Consider the following 16,062-nt stretch of genomic DNA (forward strand, 5'->3'; position numbering starts at 1 on the left):
AAAGGCATGCCAGCGGCTCTACTTCGTTAGGGAGTCTGAGGAGATTCGGTCCGTCACCAAAGGCTCTTGCAAATCTCTACAGATCTATGGTGGAGAACTGACTGGGTGCATCACCGCCCAGGGTCGCAAGAGGCCGCAGAGGGTTGTAGACTCAGCCAGCTCCATCACAGGCACAAACCCCCCACCAATCGAGGACATCTTTAAGAAGCGACGCCTCAAGAAGGCGGCACCCGTCACTGAGGACCCTCACCACCCGGGACATGCCCTCTTCTCATTACTACCATCAGGGAGGAGGTACAGGAGCCTGAAGACCCACACTCAACGATTCAGGAACAGCTTCTTCCCCTCCGAAGGCAATGTCCGTCGTCAAAGATCCCCCCACCGTCTGGGCCGTGCCGTCTCCTCGCAGCTCCCGTCGGGCAGGAGGTACAGAAGCCTGAAGTCCCACACCACCAGGTTCAGGGACAGTGGGTTCCCTTCAACCATTCGGTTCTTGAACCGACCGGCACAACCCTCATCACTGTATCACACTACAGTGGACTTTGTGTTCTCTCTGGTGAAAATTGTGTATAACTGATGTGTAGTTCATGCTTTTCCTGTGAATGTTGTGTCTCTGATGCTCTGTGCCTGTAATGCTGCTACAGGGAAGTTTTTCATTGTACCTGTGCACACACAGACCTGTGCTACTGACTATAAACTCGATTTTGACCTTGACTCTGGTGGGACTTGAACCTACTGGTCATCTCCATCCACTGTAACCAGCCTCGCTTTGTCAGGAAGGGACCGGGGTGATCTCTTCGCCCCTCCCTCCCCACCGCCCCCCCCCCCCCTCTCTCCCTGCCTCCCCTGCAGTCGAGCGGACCTGCAAGCCCTATCAACTCTGCTGTCGGAACAACCGATCCCTCCCCGCCGCCCCTCCCTCCTCACACCCCCCCCCCCCCCCTCCGCCCTCCCTCTCTCCCTGCAGACAAGCGGACCCTCAGGTCCCCTTTAATCTGTAAGTTCTCCACTGCCCCGAGTACACACCGACCAGTGTGCGTGCGACAGTGACCTCCCCTTCCGGGCTCGTCGTGACGTGCACTAGCGCACGCGGGCAACAGAACAGAGGACACGTGAACTCCCGCTCGGATTGCGCACCCCCCCACCCCCGTGTAAAACCACGATGAGGGTGGGAGTCCTGAGGCGTGCGTGCAGGGGGACTCCCTCTCCGCTGTCCCGGTAACAGGTACTCACGGCAGTCCCTCTCGTCCTCGCCGTTGCCACAGTTATCCTGGCCGTTGCAGCGGAAGATGGCGGGGATGCAGCGGTTGGCGGTGGTGCACTTGAACTGGCTGGGCAGGCAGACGTGGATCTCTGCAGGGAGGGGGTGGGGGTGGGGGGAGAGGGGTGGGACTGAGGAGCGTGTTGTGAAGGGCGGGGCGCGTTCCGACGCTCGCTGAGGTATGCGCGCGCGCACACACACCTACACACACACAGACAAAACTACACACGAACACAGACAAACCTACACACACAGACACAAACATGCACCTACACATGCACAAAGATACAAGCACACACCTACACACACAAAGACACACCTACACACACACAAACCTAAGCACACAGGACACAAACACACACCTAGACATGCACACAGACCCACACACACGTACACACACACCTACACAGACACAACCGTACACTCAAACACAAACACACACCTACACATGCTCACACAAACACACGCACACCTACACACGTACAGATACAAGCAAACACCTACACACACATGCACCAACACATGTACACAGACACAAACACACACCTACACACGCAGATGTAAGTACACACCTATACATGCACACAGATACAAACAGACTCCAATACACACATAGAAACAAATACACACCTCGACATGCAGACACAAACACGCACAGACATACATAAAGTAACACTTGCAAACACACACGCACGCAAACACAAGATGCCCGCACACACACAAAGATGCGCGCACTTGTAGACTTGTCCATGACCTGTACGATCGGTGTGCAAGACAAGTTTTTCACTGGACCTCGGTACACGTGACAATAATAAACCGATATCAATTTAACACACACACACAAACACTCACTCTCTCACACACACACACACACAGATGTGTGTGAATGCACAGAGACTTGTGTACACACACTCGTGCCCTGTCCAAACCTGTACACTTGAACACGCATCTCAGCACACTGGCACGCCAGTGCACACACACACACCTGTGTCAGCACACATGCATGCGTCTGAACACACCCACGAGCGAACCTGCAAAAGATCGCGCACATACACCCACACACAAACACACTCGGCTCTGTACCAGCTCGCGCAGTGACTGCACTCACTTGGGTGCATACAGGTGCACGTGCGCACACACACCACTCCGTGTACAGGGGCTGCAACTCACCACAGTTGGCCTCGTCCGAGCTGTCCTGACAATCATTGTCACCGTCACAGATGAAGGCCGGGTTGGTGCAGTGTCCGGTTCCACACTGAAACTGTCCGGGTCGGCACTTGAACTCAGCTGTTCGGGAAACAGGATGTTCACCCTCCAGGTTCAGATGGGACGGTGCGGAGGGAGCCTCACCCTGTGTCTGACCCCAGGAGTGTGTGACGGGACGGTGCGGAGGGAGCCTCACCCTGTGTCTGACCCCGGGAGTGTGTGACGGGACGGTGCGGAGGGAGCCTCACCCTGTGTCTGACCCCGGGAGTGTGTGACGGGACGGTGCGGAGGGAGCCTCACCCTGTGCCTGACCCCGGGAGTGTGTGACGGGATGGTGCGGAGGGAGCCTCACCCTGTGCCTGGCCCCGGGAGTGTGTGACGGGACGGTGCGGAGGGAGCCTCACTCTGTGTCTGACCCTGGGAGTGTGTGACGGGACGGTGCAGAGGGAGCCTCACCCTGTGTCTGACCCCGGGAGTGTGTGACGGGACGGTGCGGAGGGAGCCTCACCCTGTGTCTGACCCTGGGAGTGTGTGACGGGACGGGACGGCTCCCCTCGCGGATACTCACGACAGTCTGCCGGCTCGTCTGAACGATCACCGCAGTCGTCCTCCGTGTCGCACTTCCACCAGAAGGGGATGCACTTGTCGTTCTTGCAGACAAACTGCAGGGGGTCACCGACACAGGATCAGCGGGGGCTGCCTGCTGCACCACCCCCCCCCCACCCCACCCGGAAACCGGCCCCTCCCACTGCCCCTCGGGAGCCAACTCCGCATTTCCCATCCCAGCCGGTCCCATCTGCCCGCGTTTGGCCCCTATCCCTCTGAACCTTTCCCATCCACGGACCTGTCCGAGTGTTGTTAATGTCCCTGCCTCACCCACTCCCTCTGGCAGCTCGTCCCACGTACGGACCACCCTCTGGGTGAAGAAGTTGCCCCTCGGGTCCCCTATTAAATCTCTTCCCCCCTCTCACCTTAAACCTGTGCCCTCTAGTTCTTGGTTCCCCAACCCTGGGGGGAAAGACTGTGCGCATTCACCCTATCGATGCCCCTCGTGGGTTTATACACCTCTGTAAGGTCACCCCTCACGCTCCAAGGAATAAAGTCCTAACCCACCCGACCTCTCTCCGTAACTCAGTCCCTCGAGTCCCGGCAACGCCCTCGTAAATGTCCCTCTGCGCTCTTTCCAGCTCAGTGGCATCTTCCCCACAGCAGGGCGACCAGAACTGAACACAGTGCTCCAAGTGCAGCCTCACCGACGTCCTGTACAACTGCGACATCCCCTCCTGACTCCTGTACTCAGTGCCCTGACCGATGAAGTTGTTAATGTCCCTGCCTCACCCACTTCCTCTGGCAGCTCGTTCCATGTACAGACCACCCTCCGGGTGAAGAAGTTCCCTGTTAAATCTCTACCCCCCCCCCCCAACCTTAAACCTGTGCCCTCTAGTTCTTGATTCCCCAACCCCGCGGGGGAAAGACTGTGCGCATTCACCCTATCGACGCCCCTCGTGGATCTATAAACCTCTCACTCCTCGGCCTCCCTCGCTGCAGGGAAAACAGTCCCTCCCTCCTGCGCCACCCCCTTCCCCCCCAAGCTGCCTTCCCCAGCGCACCCGTCTCGCTCTCCGCCCTCCCGGCCGCCCCCTACCCCAGGCACCCACCTGACTCGCGGTGCAGTTGGAGAGGCAGGTTCTGGCGTCCGCAGCGAGGTAGAAGTTGGTAGGACAGGCACACTTGTAGCCGCCCCCCGGGGAGAGCAGGCAAAGGTTGCTGCAGCCCCCGTTATTGTTTCTGCAGGGGTGGTTGGGGACTGGGGGGAGAGGGAGGGGAGGAGGTGAATATTGCTTCACAGTACAGTGGTTTACATGGGGGAAGAGATGGGGGTAGGGAGGGGGGGAAGGGGGGAAATGTGGGGTAGGGAGGGAGGGAAGGGGAGAAATGTGGGGTAGGGAGGGAGGGGGGAGGGAGAGAGAAGGGGAGCGAGATGGGGTAGAGTGAGGGGCGGATAGAGCAGGGAGGGAGAGAGAGGAGACAGAGGAGTTAAAGAGTGGGGGGAGAGAGGGAGGAGAGGGATAGTGGGGAAAATGGGGAGAGAGAGGGGGGAGAGGGGAAAGAGAGGGGGAAAGGTGGGGGGGGGGAGAGAGAGGGGGAAAGAGAGAGAGTGGGGGGAGAGGGAGCGAGACAGAGCATGTTCCCATGCTGCCCGACCCTGACGTCAGAGCAAGGCCCCACCACAGCCGTATGAAACGCGCGTCAGGCCGCAGCAGGAGGACGGCGAGCAGTCCCGGCCACCCCCCCCCCCCACCAGAGTCTGTGAACGGATGAGCACTTGGGGGGTGGGACCTCGCCCTGGGGAACGGAGCGTCTCCGTGACGAGGAGAGGCTGGGTCCGTTCTGCCTGGTGGGCGGGGAGGCCGAGGGGTAGGGTGACTGGATGACCACCGCGGGGAGGGTCGGAGGTAGGGTGGATGGTCAGAGTCCTCTCACCTTGCGCCCCCCTCCCTACCCCACTAGTGAACGGTTCCCTTATACGATGAGATGGACTCTGACCTCACGATCTACCTTGTTGTGACCTTGCACCTTATTGCACTGCACTTTCTCTGTAGCTGGGACACTTTACTCTGTACTGTTATTGTTTTCACCTGTACTACATCAATGCACCCTGTACTGACCCAATGTAACTGCACTGTGTAATGAATTGACCTGTACGATCGGTGTGCAAGACAAGTTTTTCACTGGACCTCGGTACAAGTGACAATAATAAACTGATTGCAATACCTTCGCAACCACCCCCCCCCCCCCCATTTCTCTATCATCCATGTGTCTATCTAAGTGTCTCTTAAATGTCCCTGATGTATCTGCTCCCACAGCCTCTGCCGGCAGTGCGATCCACGCACCCACCGCTCTCTGTGTAAAAAACTTACCCCTGACATCCCCCTTATACCTTCCTCCAATCACCTTAAAATTATGTCCCCTCGTATTAGCCGTTGTCGCCCTGGGGAAAAGTCTCTGACTGTCCACTCGATCTGTGCCTCTTGTGCACCTCTATCAGGTCACCTCTCATCCTCCTCCTCTCCAAAGAGATAAGGTACAACGGGTGTCGGCATATTGAGCCCACAGTAAGCAGTAAGTGGAGAATGTAAACGGGACCCACGCTTATTGATTCCAAATGCTCAGATTCTTGGCCTTGATTGGACTCGCTACCCTGAAGCAAGCCTTGCATTCGTTGTGAAAATCTGTTCCTGCATCGGTGGCCCATGCAGTTATAGTCCACGTATGTGCAAATTAATGTTGTGGAAGAAAGCCGAATCTGGGTACCTCCCTGTATAGGGTGGCACTTGCATCAATGAAGCAGAGAGAATTTAACAAACAATGTACCACATGGTAAGGCTTTCCAATCAGAAATTCTGTTGCACTGAGCACAATAAAAGCCAACACCAATACACCCAGGGGAGAGGAAACCCGGAGCAGGCACAACAGCATCATCTGAGGGTCTCACACGGGACAGGGGAGACGGGACCCGGCGTGGGACGGGTTTGGGGGGTTGTGTGGTGGGTGGGGGGTGAGGGGGACGGCGCGGAGGGGTCTGTGAGGAGAGCCGGAGGCCGCCGTACCTTCAGGCTGCCTGTAGGGATGGTAGATCTGGATGTCCATGGGTCGGTGCAGGGTGCCGATCAACAGGGTCTTGTTCTTGCCCGTGCTCTTGTGGGCCCGGTTGACAGACTTGGTCTCCCAGTCCGTCCAGTAGATGAAGTCCTCGAAGAGGGTCAAGGCGAAGATGTGAGGGATGTCGTGGGCCAGGACTATGGGGGAGAGGGAGACCAGATCAATTCGGGCCTGCTCTGGGAGGGATCCACCAATTCCTTCCCAAAGAATCTCCCTCCTGACTGCCCATTCCCCCAGCTCTGGAACTCCCTCCCTGCACCTCCCCTCCCCTCCCTCTCCCCTCCTTCAGCTGCCCCACGTCCCCCAGCCCTGGAACTCCCTCCCTGCACGTTCCCACCTCTCTCCCTCCCCCCTCCTTCAGCTGCCCCGCGTCCCCCAGCTCTGCAGGGGGGTGACGACGCACCGATGTGTCTGTTAGCCCCGTCAAGGTCAGCGAACTGGATGTAGTCCTCGCGGGCGTCCGCCCAGTAGATGCGGTTGTTGACGTAGTCCAGGGTGAGGCCGTTGGGCCAGGTGATCTTGCTGTCCACCACCAGGCTCCGGTTGCTGCCTTCCATGCCGATCCTCCCGATGTGTGGGTGCTCTCCCCAGTCGGACCAGTACAGGTAGCTGGGTGGGAGAGAGGGCGAGGTGAGGGGGGTGAGGTCCCCGTGTGTGTGTGTGTGTGGTCAGTGGGTGAGGGAGAGGGCAGGGGGAGGTGGAGGGAGAGAGAGGGAGAGGGGAGAGAGAAAGGGGGAGGGAGAGAGAGGGGGGAGAGGGGGGAGAGGGGAAGGAGAGAGAGGGGGGAGAGGGGAGGGAGAGAGAGGGGAGGGGAGGGAGAGAGGGGAGGGAGAGAGAGGGGGGAGAGGGGAAGGAGAGAGAGGGGGGAGAGGGGAAGGAGAGAGAGGGGGGAGAGGGGAGGGAGAGAGAGGGGGGAGAGGGGAGGGAGAGAGAGGGGAGGGAGAGAGAGGGAGAGAGAGGGGAGGGAGGGGGAGAGGGGAGAGGGAGAGAGAGGGGGAGAGGGGGGAGAGGGGAGGGAGAGAGGAGAAGGGAGGGAGAGAGGGGAGGGAGAGAGGGAGAGAGAGGGGGAGAGGGGAGGAAGAGAGAGGGGAGGGAGAGAGGGGAGGGAGAGAGAGGGGGAGAGGGGAGGAAGAGAGAGGGGAGGGAGAGAGAGGGAGAGAGAGGGGAGGGGAGGGAGAGAGGGGAGGGAGAGAGAGGGGAGAGGGGAGGGAGAGAGAGGGGGGAGGGGAGGAAGAGAGAGGGAAGGTAGAAAGGGGGAGGGAGAGAGAGGGGGAGAGGGGGGAGAGGGGAAGGAGAGAGAGGGGAGGGAGAGAGGGGGGAGAGGGGAAGGAGAGAGAGGGGAGGGAGAGAGAGAGGGAGAGAGAGGGGAGGGGAGGGAGAGAGGGGAGGGGGAGAGAGAGGGGAGAGGGGGGAGAGGGGAGGGAGAGAGAGGGGGAGAGGGGAGGGAGAGAGAGGGGAGGGAGAGAGAGAGGGAGAGAGAGGGGAGGGGAGGGAGAGAGGGGAGGGAGAGAGAGGGGAGAGGGGAGGGAGAGAGAGGGGGGAGAGGGGAGGGAGAGAGAGGGGGAAGGGGAGGAAGAGAGAGGGAAGGTAGAAAGGGGGAGGGAGAGAGAGGGGGAGAGGGGGAGAGGGGAGGGAGAGAGAGGGGAGGAAGAGAGGGGAGGGAGAGAGGGGGGAGAGGGGAAGGAGAGAGAGGGGAGGGAGAGAGAGAGGGAGAGAGAGGGGAGGGGAGGGAGAGAGGGGAGGGGGAGAGAGAGGGGAGAGGGGGGAGAGGGGAGGGAGAGAGAGGGGGAGAGGGGAGGGAGAGAGAGGGGAGGGAGAGAGAGAGGGGAGGGAGAGAAAGGGAGGAACGAGGAAGCAGAAGAGGGGGAGCTGAGGAGGAGGAGTGGAGGAGGGCGCGAGCAGGGGGAGAGGGAGCTGGACCGGGGAGACAGGGAGAGGGCAGGGGGAGGGAAGGGAGGGATCAGGAGCTGGGGGAGAGAGGGAGGGGAGGAGGGAGCTAGTGGGGGGGTGAGGGAGAGAGGAAGCAGGGCAGAGGAGAAGAGGTGGGGGGGGGGGGATTCTCACCCATTCCTGACGTCCACGGCCAGAGCGCGAGGCTCCCTCAGCCCAGTGTTGACCAGCACGGTACGGTAGGCCCCGTTGAGTTTGGAGAGCTCGATGGTGTCCCTGCCCTTGTCGCACCAGTACAGATTCTCGCCCACCCAGTCCACAGCCAGGCCGTCGGGGTTACTCAGCCCCGTCCTGTGCAGTACCTGGGGTGTTGGGAGAAGGGGAGCACACAGAACGGGTGGTGAGTGTACCTCGCAGGCGGACGTGAACACAGGCCTACACCGGGGATCAGCTCGGAGAGTCCCTGTCTCCCAGCTCCAAGGACGAGAGTTCGATTCCAACCTCAGGCGCTGTCTGTCAGTGTGTGTGTGAGTGTGTGTACGTTTGAGAGAGTGTGCACGTGTGAGTGTGACACAGTTTGCACACTCTCCCCATTTCTCTACCATCCATGTGTCTATCTAAGTGTCTCTTAAATGTCCCTGATGTATCTGCCCCCACCACCTCTGCCGGCAGTGTGTTCCACACACCCACCACTCTCTGTGTAAAAAACTTACCCCTGACATCCCCCTTATACCTTCCTCCAATCACCTTAAAATTATGCCCCCTCGTGTGAGCCATTGTCGCCCTGGGGAAAAGTTTCTGACTGTCCACTCGATCTGTGCCTCTTGAACACCTCTATCAGGTCTCCTCTCATCCTCCACCTCTCCACAGAGAAAAGCCCCAGCTTGCTCAGCCTATCCTCATGAGACATGCTCTCCAATCCAGGCAGCATCCTGGTAAATCTGCTCTGCACCCTGTCTAAAGCTCCCACATCCTTCCTATAATGAGGCGACCAGAACTGAACACAATACTCCAAGTGTGGTCTGACCAGAGCTGCAACATCACCTCGTGGCTCTTGAACTCAATCCCCCGACTAATGAAGGCCAATACTCCATACACCTTCTCAACAACCCTATTGACCTGCGCGGCAACCTCGAGGGATCTATGGACGTGGACCCCAAGATCCGTCTGTTCCTCCGCACTGCTGAGACTCCTGCCGTTAATCTTGTATTCTGCCTTACCAAGTGTATCACTTCACCACTTTTTGGGGTTGAACTGCATCTGCCACTTCTCAGCCCAGCTCTGCATCATATCGATGTCCTGCTGTAATCTACAGCATAGGTAGGTAACCTATGTACGTGAGGTGATGCATTTGGGGCGTACTAACGGGGCTACAAGAAGATCCCACTGTCCTTCTTGGCAATCTGCCTCGCCATCCATGATGCCGCCAGTTTTGGCGCCAGCTCAGCGTCTTGGATTCCCCGGAGGCGAGGGGGAGATTCGACTTTCACCCACCTCCACACTGCTGCCGTTCAGATGCATTCTGCGGATCATGCTGCCCTGCGTCGTGACGTCAGTCCAGTACACGTGTTGATCCCTGTAGTTGAAGTCCAGCGCCACAGCGTTGTTGAGGCCCTGCAAGTGAACACACAGGACGGGCGTCACACCCCAAAGGAGGAGGGAACGGGCGCCGGGGATCACAGGTGGTGACGGATCAGGTCGTGGGAACGAGGCAGGACTTGGGTCCTTGAGACAACCGGGGTTGTTGTCTCCAGAGCGGCGGAGGCTGAGGGGAGACCTGATGGAGGTTTATAAGATTACGAGAGGCACAGATAGACAGCCAGTATCTTTCTCCCCCAGGGTCGAGGTGTCCAATACCAGACAGCGTGAATTTAGGGTGAGGGGGGGGGAAGTTCAAAGGAGATGTTTTTTACACAGAGAGCGGTGGGTGCCTGGAATGTGCTGCCAGGGGTGGGGATGGAGGCAGATACGATCGAGGAGTTTGAGAGGCTGTTGAACAGGCCCGTGGGTGTGCGGGGGATAGAGAGAGGTGCACACTGTGCAGGCAGAAGGGATTAGGTGTCATTAGTTTATTTAATTTGGCACAGCATCGTGGGCTGAAGGACCTGCTCCCGGGGCTGTTATGGTGTGGGTCTGACCCAGGGATAGGGAGACGGGAACCGTGCACGGTGCTCCCGGTGTGTGGGTCTGACCCAGGGATAGGGAGACGGGAACCGTGCACGGTGGTCCCGGTGTGGGTGAGGAGGGAGTGCCGCGCTGCGGGAGGGGCAGTGAGGAGGGAGCTGTCTCACCTGTTTGAGCAGAGAATAGTTGGAACCGTCGAGGTCAAGCTTTCGTAAGTAATACCGATTCGCAAATATCAGGAAGGCTTCTTCATCTGTGGAGAGGAACAGTGACGTAACCGTAAAACATCGTATCGCCAGCCCCTGCATCGTGCACGGTCCCAAGTCAGCGAGAGATAGAGCACGGAACGGGAGGGGAGAGAGAGAGAGAGAGAGAGAGGCGGGGAGGTGTGGGGGGGGGGGGAGTTCCAGAGCTGGGGGACCCAGGGCAGCTGAAGGGGAGAGAGAGAGCGAAAGAGAGGTGGGGAGGTGTAGGGTGGGCCGAGTACCTGAATTTGCTTTGCAGCCGGTGGGGTCCAGGATCCGCTGGGTGTAGCCCTCCGCACAGCTGCAGCGGTAGCTGCCGTACGTGTTGAAGCAGAACTGGCTGCATGGGTAAGTAGTGGAACACTCGTCCAGATCCACACAGGTCTTCCTGTCATCCTTCAACCTGAAGCCCGCCCGGCACCTGCACTGGAGACAAGTCAGGGTCCAAGTCAAAGTCGAGTTCACTGTCACACACACGCACAGACACGCGTGTGTGCACTGGTGTGACGGGAACCCTACCTACAGCAGCGTCACGGGCACAGAGCACCAGAGACACGACACTGGCGGCAAAAACCACCAATGAAACGTCAACCGTACAAGAAGGAACACGCTCAGAACAGAAGTGCAAAGTGGTTCCGGCGTTGATTTGCTGTCTGAAGGAGCAGATTCGCAGGGAGTCATCAGACGAGGAGCGGGACAGAGACACCCCGGGTGCTGGAAATCTAGAGCCACGCACAGCAGATGCCAGGGGAGCTCCGCGGGTCGGGCAGGGAAATAAACAGTCGACGTCTCGGGCGGGGACTCATCCATTTATCGCCCTCCGTAGATCCCTCCTGACCTGCTGAGTTCCTCCAGCATCTAATCGCTCTCTCTCTGTATATCTCTCTCTCTGTCTCTATGTCTGTCTGTCTCTCTCTCTCTCTGTCTGTATCTTTCTCTCTCTCTGTCTGTCTCCCTCTCTCCCTGTCTGTCTCTCTCCCTCTCTTAAAGATATCTTAAATCTTAACAGTGCAGCACTGGACAGGCCATTCGGCCCACCATGTGGTGCTGACCTTGATGCCGATGTATACCACCTGTCCTCCCCGTGTACCACCCACATCCCTCCATATTCCTGTGTCCATCTAAACACCTCTTAAACTCCATCAGACTCCCTGCTTCCACCCCCACCCCTGGCGACCCATTCCAGGCCCCCACCGCTCTCTGCGTAAAAAACCTGCCCCTCACCTCGCCTTTAAGCTTCACCCCTCCCCACCCCCTTCATCTCAAAAGCATGTTCTCTGGTGTTTGACATTCCGTCTGCTCTATCTGTGCCTCCCATAACTTAAAAAACCTCCATCAGGTCTCCCTCTCAGCCTCTGCCACTCCGGAGAGAACAACCCAAGTCTGTCCGACATCTCGTAGTAGCTCACGCCCTCTAATCCAGGCTGCATCCTGGTGAACCTCTCCTGCACCCTCTCCAAAGGCCCCCCCACCCCCCAACACCCTTCCTGCAACAGGGGGGGGGGGCGACCAGAACTGCACACAGGTGCGGCCCGACCACAGCTTTATACAGCTGCAACATGACTCCCTGACTCTTGTACTCGACGCCCTGACCGATGAAAGCCAGCGTGCCGTACGCCTTCTTCACCGCCTTATCCACTTGTGAAGCCGCCTTCAGTGAACTATGGACCCGGACCCCGAGATCCCTCTCTGTACCTCAATGCTACCATTTACTGTACACTTCCTCCCTCCAGTTGACCTTCCATAGTGTAACACCTCACACCTGCCCGGATTAAACTCCATCTGCCACTTCCCTGCCCACGTCTGCGACTGATCTACATCCCGCCGTATCCTCTGACGGTCCCCGACACTGCCCACAGCTCCACCAGTCTCCGTGTCATCCGCAAACTCGCTGATACTCCCACCTCCATTCCCACCCAACTCATGGGTACACATCACAGACAACAGGGGTCCCGGCGCCGATCCCTGCAGAACACCACTGGTCACAGACCTCCGGACAGACTAACAGCCTTCCACCCCTACTCCCCGTCTTCCGTGGGCCAGCCAGCTCCGAATCCAAGCTGGCAATTCACCCTGGATCCCCACGAAGGTGCTTCTGAATCAACCTCCCTGAGACCCGAGACAATCAACCTGAATTCTCCCCTCTCCCACCAGGCTGAAGATACAGGAGCCTGAGGGCACGTCCCACCAGGCTCAAGGACAGCTTCTACCCCACAGTGATAAGACTATTGAACGGTTCCCTTATACGATGAGATGGACTCTGACCTCACGGTCTACCTTGTTGTGACCTTGCAGCTTATTGCACTGCACTTCCTCTGTAGCTGTGACACTTTACTCTGTACTGTTATTGTTTTTACCTGTACTACATCAATGCACTCTGTACTAACTCAATGTAACTGCACTGTGTAATGAATTGACCTGTACGATCGGTGTGCAAGACAAGTTTTTCACTGGACCTCGGTACAAGTGACAATAATAAACCAACACCCTCTCTCCCGGCCGCCCCTCCCTCCCCGCCCCCTCCATAGAACACTACAGCACAGAAAACAGGCCATTCAGCCCTTCTAGTCTGTGCCGAAATTTTATTCCGCTAGTCCCATTGACCTGCACCCAGTCCATAACCCTCCAGACCTCTCCCCTCCACGTATCCGTCCAATTTATTCTTCAAACTTAAGAGTGAGCCCACATTTGCCACGTCAGATGGCAGCTCGTTCCACACTCCCACCACTCTCTGAGTGAAGAAGTTCCCCCTAAACCTTTCCCCTTTCACCCTAAAGCCATGTCCTCTCGTACTTATCTCTCCTAATCTCGGTGGAAAGAGCCTGCTCGCATTAACTCTGTCTATGCCCCTCATAATTTTGTAAACTATCAAATCTCCCCTCATTCTTCTCTGCTCCAAGGAATAAAGTCCTAACCTGTTCAATCTTTCCCTGTAACTCAACTCCTGACGACCCGGCAACATTCTAGTAAATCTCCTCTGCACTCGTTCAATCTTACTGACATCCTTCCTGTAGTTAGGTGACCAGGACCGCACACAATACTCCCCGCCCCTCCTTCGCTCCCCAACTCTTACTTTGAATCCAATCTTCAAGTCCTCGCACTCCTGGGAGCAGCCGTTCATTTCCCTGTTCAGGCACTCGTTGATGAAGCAGTTGAGCTCGTCGGAGCCATCGCCACAGTCATTGCTGTTGTCACACAGGTAAGTCTCGTTGACGCAGATCCCGTTGTTGCAGAGAAAGAACGACTCGTTGCATTTCTTCTCTGTGGGAGGAGAGGGGAGGGAGGGCCGGGGAGGTGATTGGTCACTGGTTTCATTGCCGTCACAATGCGGAAGCAAAGGGTTAAGAAATTGTGAACGGTTCCCTTCTGCGATGAGATGGACTCTGACCTCACGATCTACCTTGTTGTGACCTTGCACCTTATTGCACTGCACTTTCTCTGTAGCTGGGACACTTTACTCTGTACTCTTATTGTTTTTACCTGTACTACCTCAATGCACCCTGTACTGACTCAATGTAACTGCACTGTGTAATGAATTGACCTGTACGATCGGTGTGCACGACAAGTTTTTCACTGGACCTCGGTACAAGTGACAATAATAAACCAATACCTCTCACCTGGACTTACCTCTTGCCTGGACTAACCCCTCACCTGGACTCACCCCTCACCTGGACTCCGGACTCCCCTCTCACCTGGACTCCCCTCTCACCTGGACTCACCCCTCACCTGGACTGACCCCTCACCTGGACTCCCCTCTCACCTGGACCCACCACTCACCTGGACTCCCCTCTCTCCTGGACGCACCTCTCACCTGGACACGTCTCACCTGGATCCACCTCTCACCTGGACTTACATCTCAGCTGGACTGCCCTCTCACCTGGACTGCCCTCTCACCTGGACCCACCTCTCACCTGGACTTACATCTCAGCTGGACTCCCCTCTCACCTGGTCTCACCCCTCACCTGGACTCACCCCTCACCTGGACTCCCCTCTCACCTGGACCCACCTCTCACCTGAACTCACCCCTCACCTGGACTCCCCTCTCACTTGGATTTACATCTCACCTGGATTTATGTCTCACCTGGACTTACATCTCAGCTGGACTCCCCTCTCACCTGGTCTCACCCCTCACCTGGACTCCACTCTCACCTGGACCCACCCCTCACCTGGACTCCCCTCTCACCTGGATTTACGTCTCACCTGGACTTACATCTCAGCTGGACTCCCCTCTCACTTGGTCTCACCCCTCACCTGGACTCCCCTCTCACCTGGACTTACGTCTCACCTGGACCCACGTCTCACCTGGACCCACCTCTCACCAGGACTTATGTCTCACCTGGACTCACCCCTCACCTGGACCCACCAATTGACCTGTACGATCGGTGTGCAAGACAAGTTTTTCACTGGACCTCGGTACAAGTGACAATAATAAACCAACACCAATAACTAATGAAAACAATACCACGCAAGCCCCTGACTCAAGACCAGGTGGTAATTACCGTGTCCGGAACTTGACTGTAAACCAATTATACTAAACGATGAGTGTAATGTTTGTCTTTGTATCTTAGGCACCTGATCGAAACTTGCATAGCCGCATTAAGTGTGAGTAAGCAAAACTGTATAATGCCTGCTCCTTTGTATTACGGAGACCTCCGATAAAGGCTCTGAGTGAGAGTTAAAGGAGGGTTCTCCCTGGGTAGTGTACTGCTAATAAACGCGACTTAACAGAATCAATCCGTGGCACTGTGTGATTTTGCAGCAGGCAGGAGTGGGAACTTAGATTAGGATAACAACATGGGCCGAGGGGCGGGGAAGAACTTTCGCTCTGCGTGACACCTCCACGGATCACTTTACCGTGTCAGTACATCCAGGTGGGACAACCAAATGCAGAGAAAAGTGTCCCGGCTACAGAGGAAGTGCAGTGCAGGCAGACAATAAGGTGCAAGGGCCACGACCAGGTAGGTTGTGAGGTCAAGGGTCCACCTTATCGTTCAACAGTCTTATAACAGCGGGATAGAAGCTGTCCTTGAGCCTGGTGGTACGTGCTTTAAGGCTTTTGTATCTTCTGCCCGACGGGAGGGGGGAGGAGAGAGAATGTCCGGGGCGGGTGGGGGCCTTTGATTATGTCGGCTGCTTTCCCGAGGCAGCGGGAAGCGTAGACAGAGTCCGCGGAGGGGAGGCTGGTTTCCCGTGACGCGCTGGGCTGTGTCCACAACTCTCTGCGGTTTCTTGCGGTCCCGGGCACAGCAGCTGCCGTCCCAAGCCACGATGCATCCGGATAGGATGCTTTCTGTGGGGCATCGGTAAAAGTTTGTGAGGGTCAACGGGGACGTGCCGAATTTCTTTGGCCTCTTGAGGAAGTACAGGCGCTGGTGAGCTTTCTTGGCTAGAGTGCCTATCTGTGGATAAGCTTCCCTCTAACCTCAAACCTACGCCCTTTAGTTGTTGATACCCCAACCACGGGGGATAAAAGATTCTGAATACGTACTCTCTTACAATAGGATATACCCGTTACAGGAGGGGTGTGGGGGGGGCTTTGGAGAGGGTGCGGGAGAGGTTCACCAGGACGCTACCTGGATTAGAGGGCATGAGCTGTGAGGACAGGTCGGACAGACTTAGGTTGTTCTCCCTGGAGCGGCGGAGGCTGAGGGGAGACCTGATGGAGGTCTAAAA

The 16,062-nt window shown here is 57.2% G+C and overlaps 1 protein-coding gene across 1 annotated transcript in view; it reads right to left on the reverse strand.

Moving 5' to 3' along the window:
* Positions 1-16,062, reverse strand: part of LOC127566888 (low-density lipoprotein receptor-related protein 1-like) — a 177,398-nt gene that overhangs the window by 38,368 nt on the left and 122,968 nt on the right. Inside the window, 11 exon segments of the mRNA XM_052009403.1 lie at positions 1,234-1,353; positions 2,432-2,548; positions 3,036-3,129; positions 4,126-4,274; positions 6,079-6,267; positions 6,534-6,739; positions 8,195-8,382; positions 9,515-9,634; positions 10,312-10,397; positions 10,632-10,815; positions 13,463-13,650. Of these exon segments, the coding sequence (XP_051865363.1) occupies positions 1,234-1,353; positions 2,432-2,548; positions 3,036-3,129; positions 4,126-4,274; positions 6,079-6,267; positions 6,534-6,739; positions 8,195-8,382; positions 9,515-9,634; positions 10,312-10,397; positions 10,632-10,815; positions 13,463-13,650 (1,641 nt within the window).

The sequence above is a fragment of the Pristis pectinata genome, chromosome X (genome assembly GCF_009764475.1).
Source record: "Pristis pectinata isolate sPriPec2 chromosome X, sPriPec2.1.pri, whole genome shotgun sequence".
In the NCBI taxonomy this organism is placed as follows: domain Eukaryota; kingdom Metazoa; phylum Chordata; class Chondrichthyes; order Rhinopristiformes; family Pristidae; genus Pristis; species Pristis pectinata.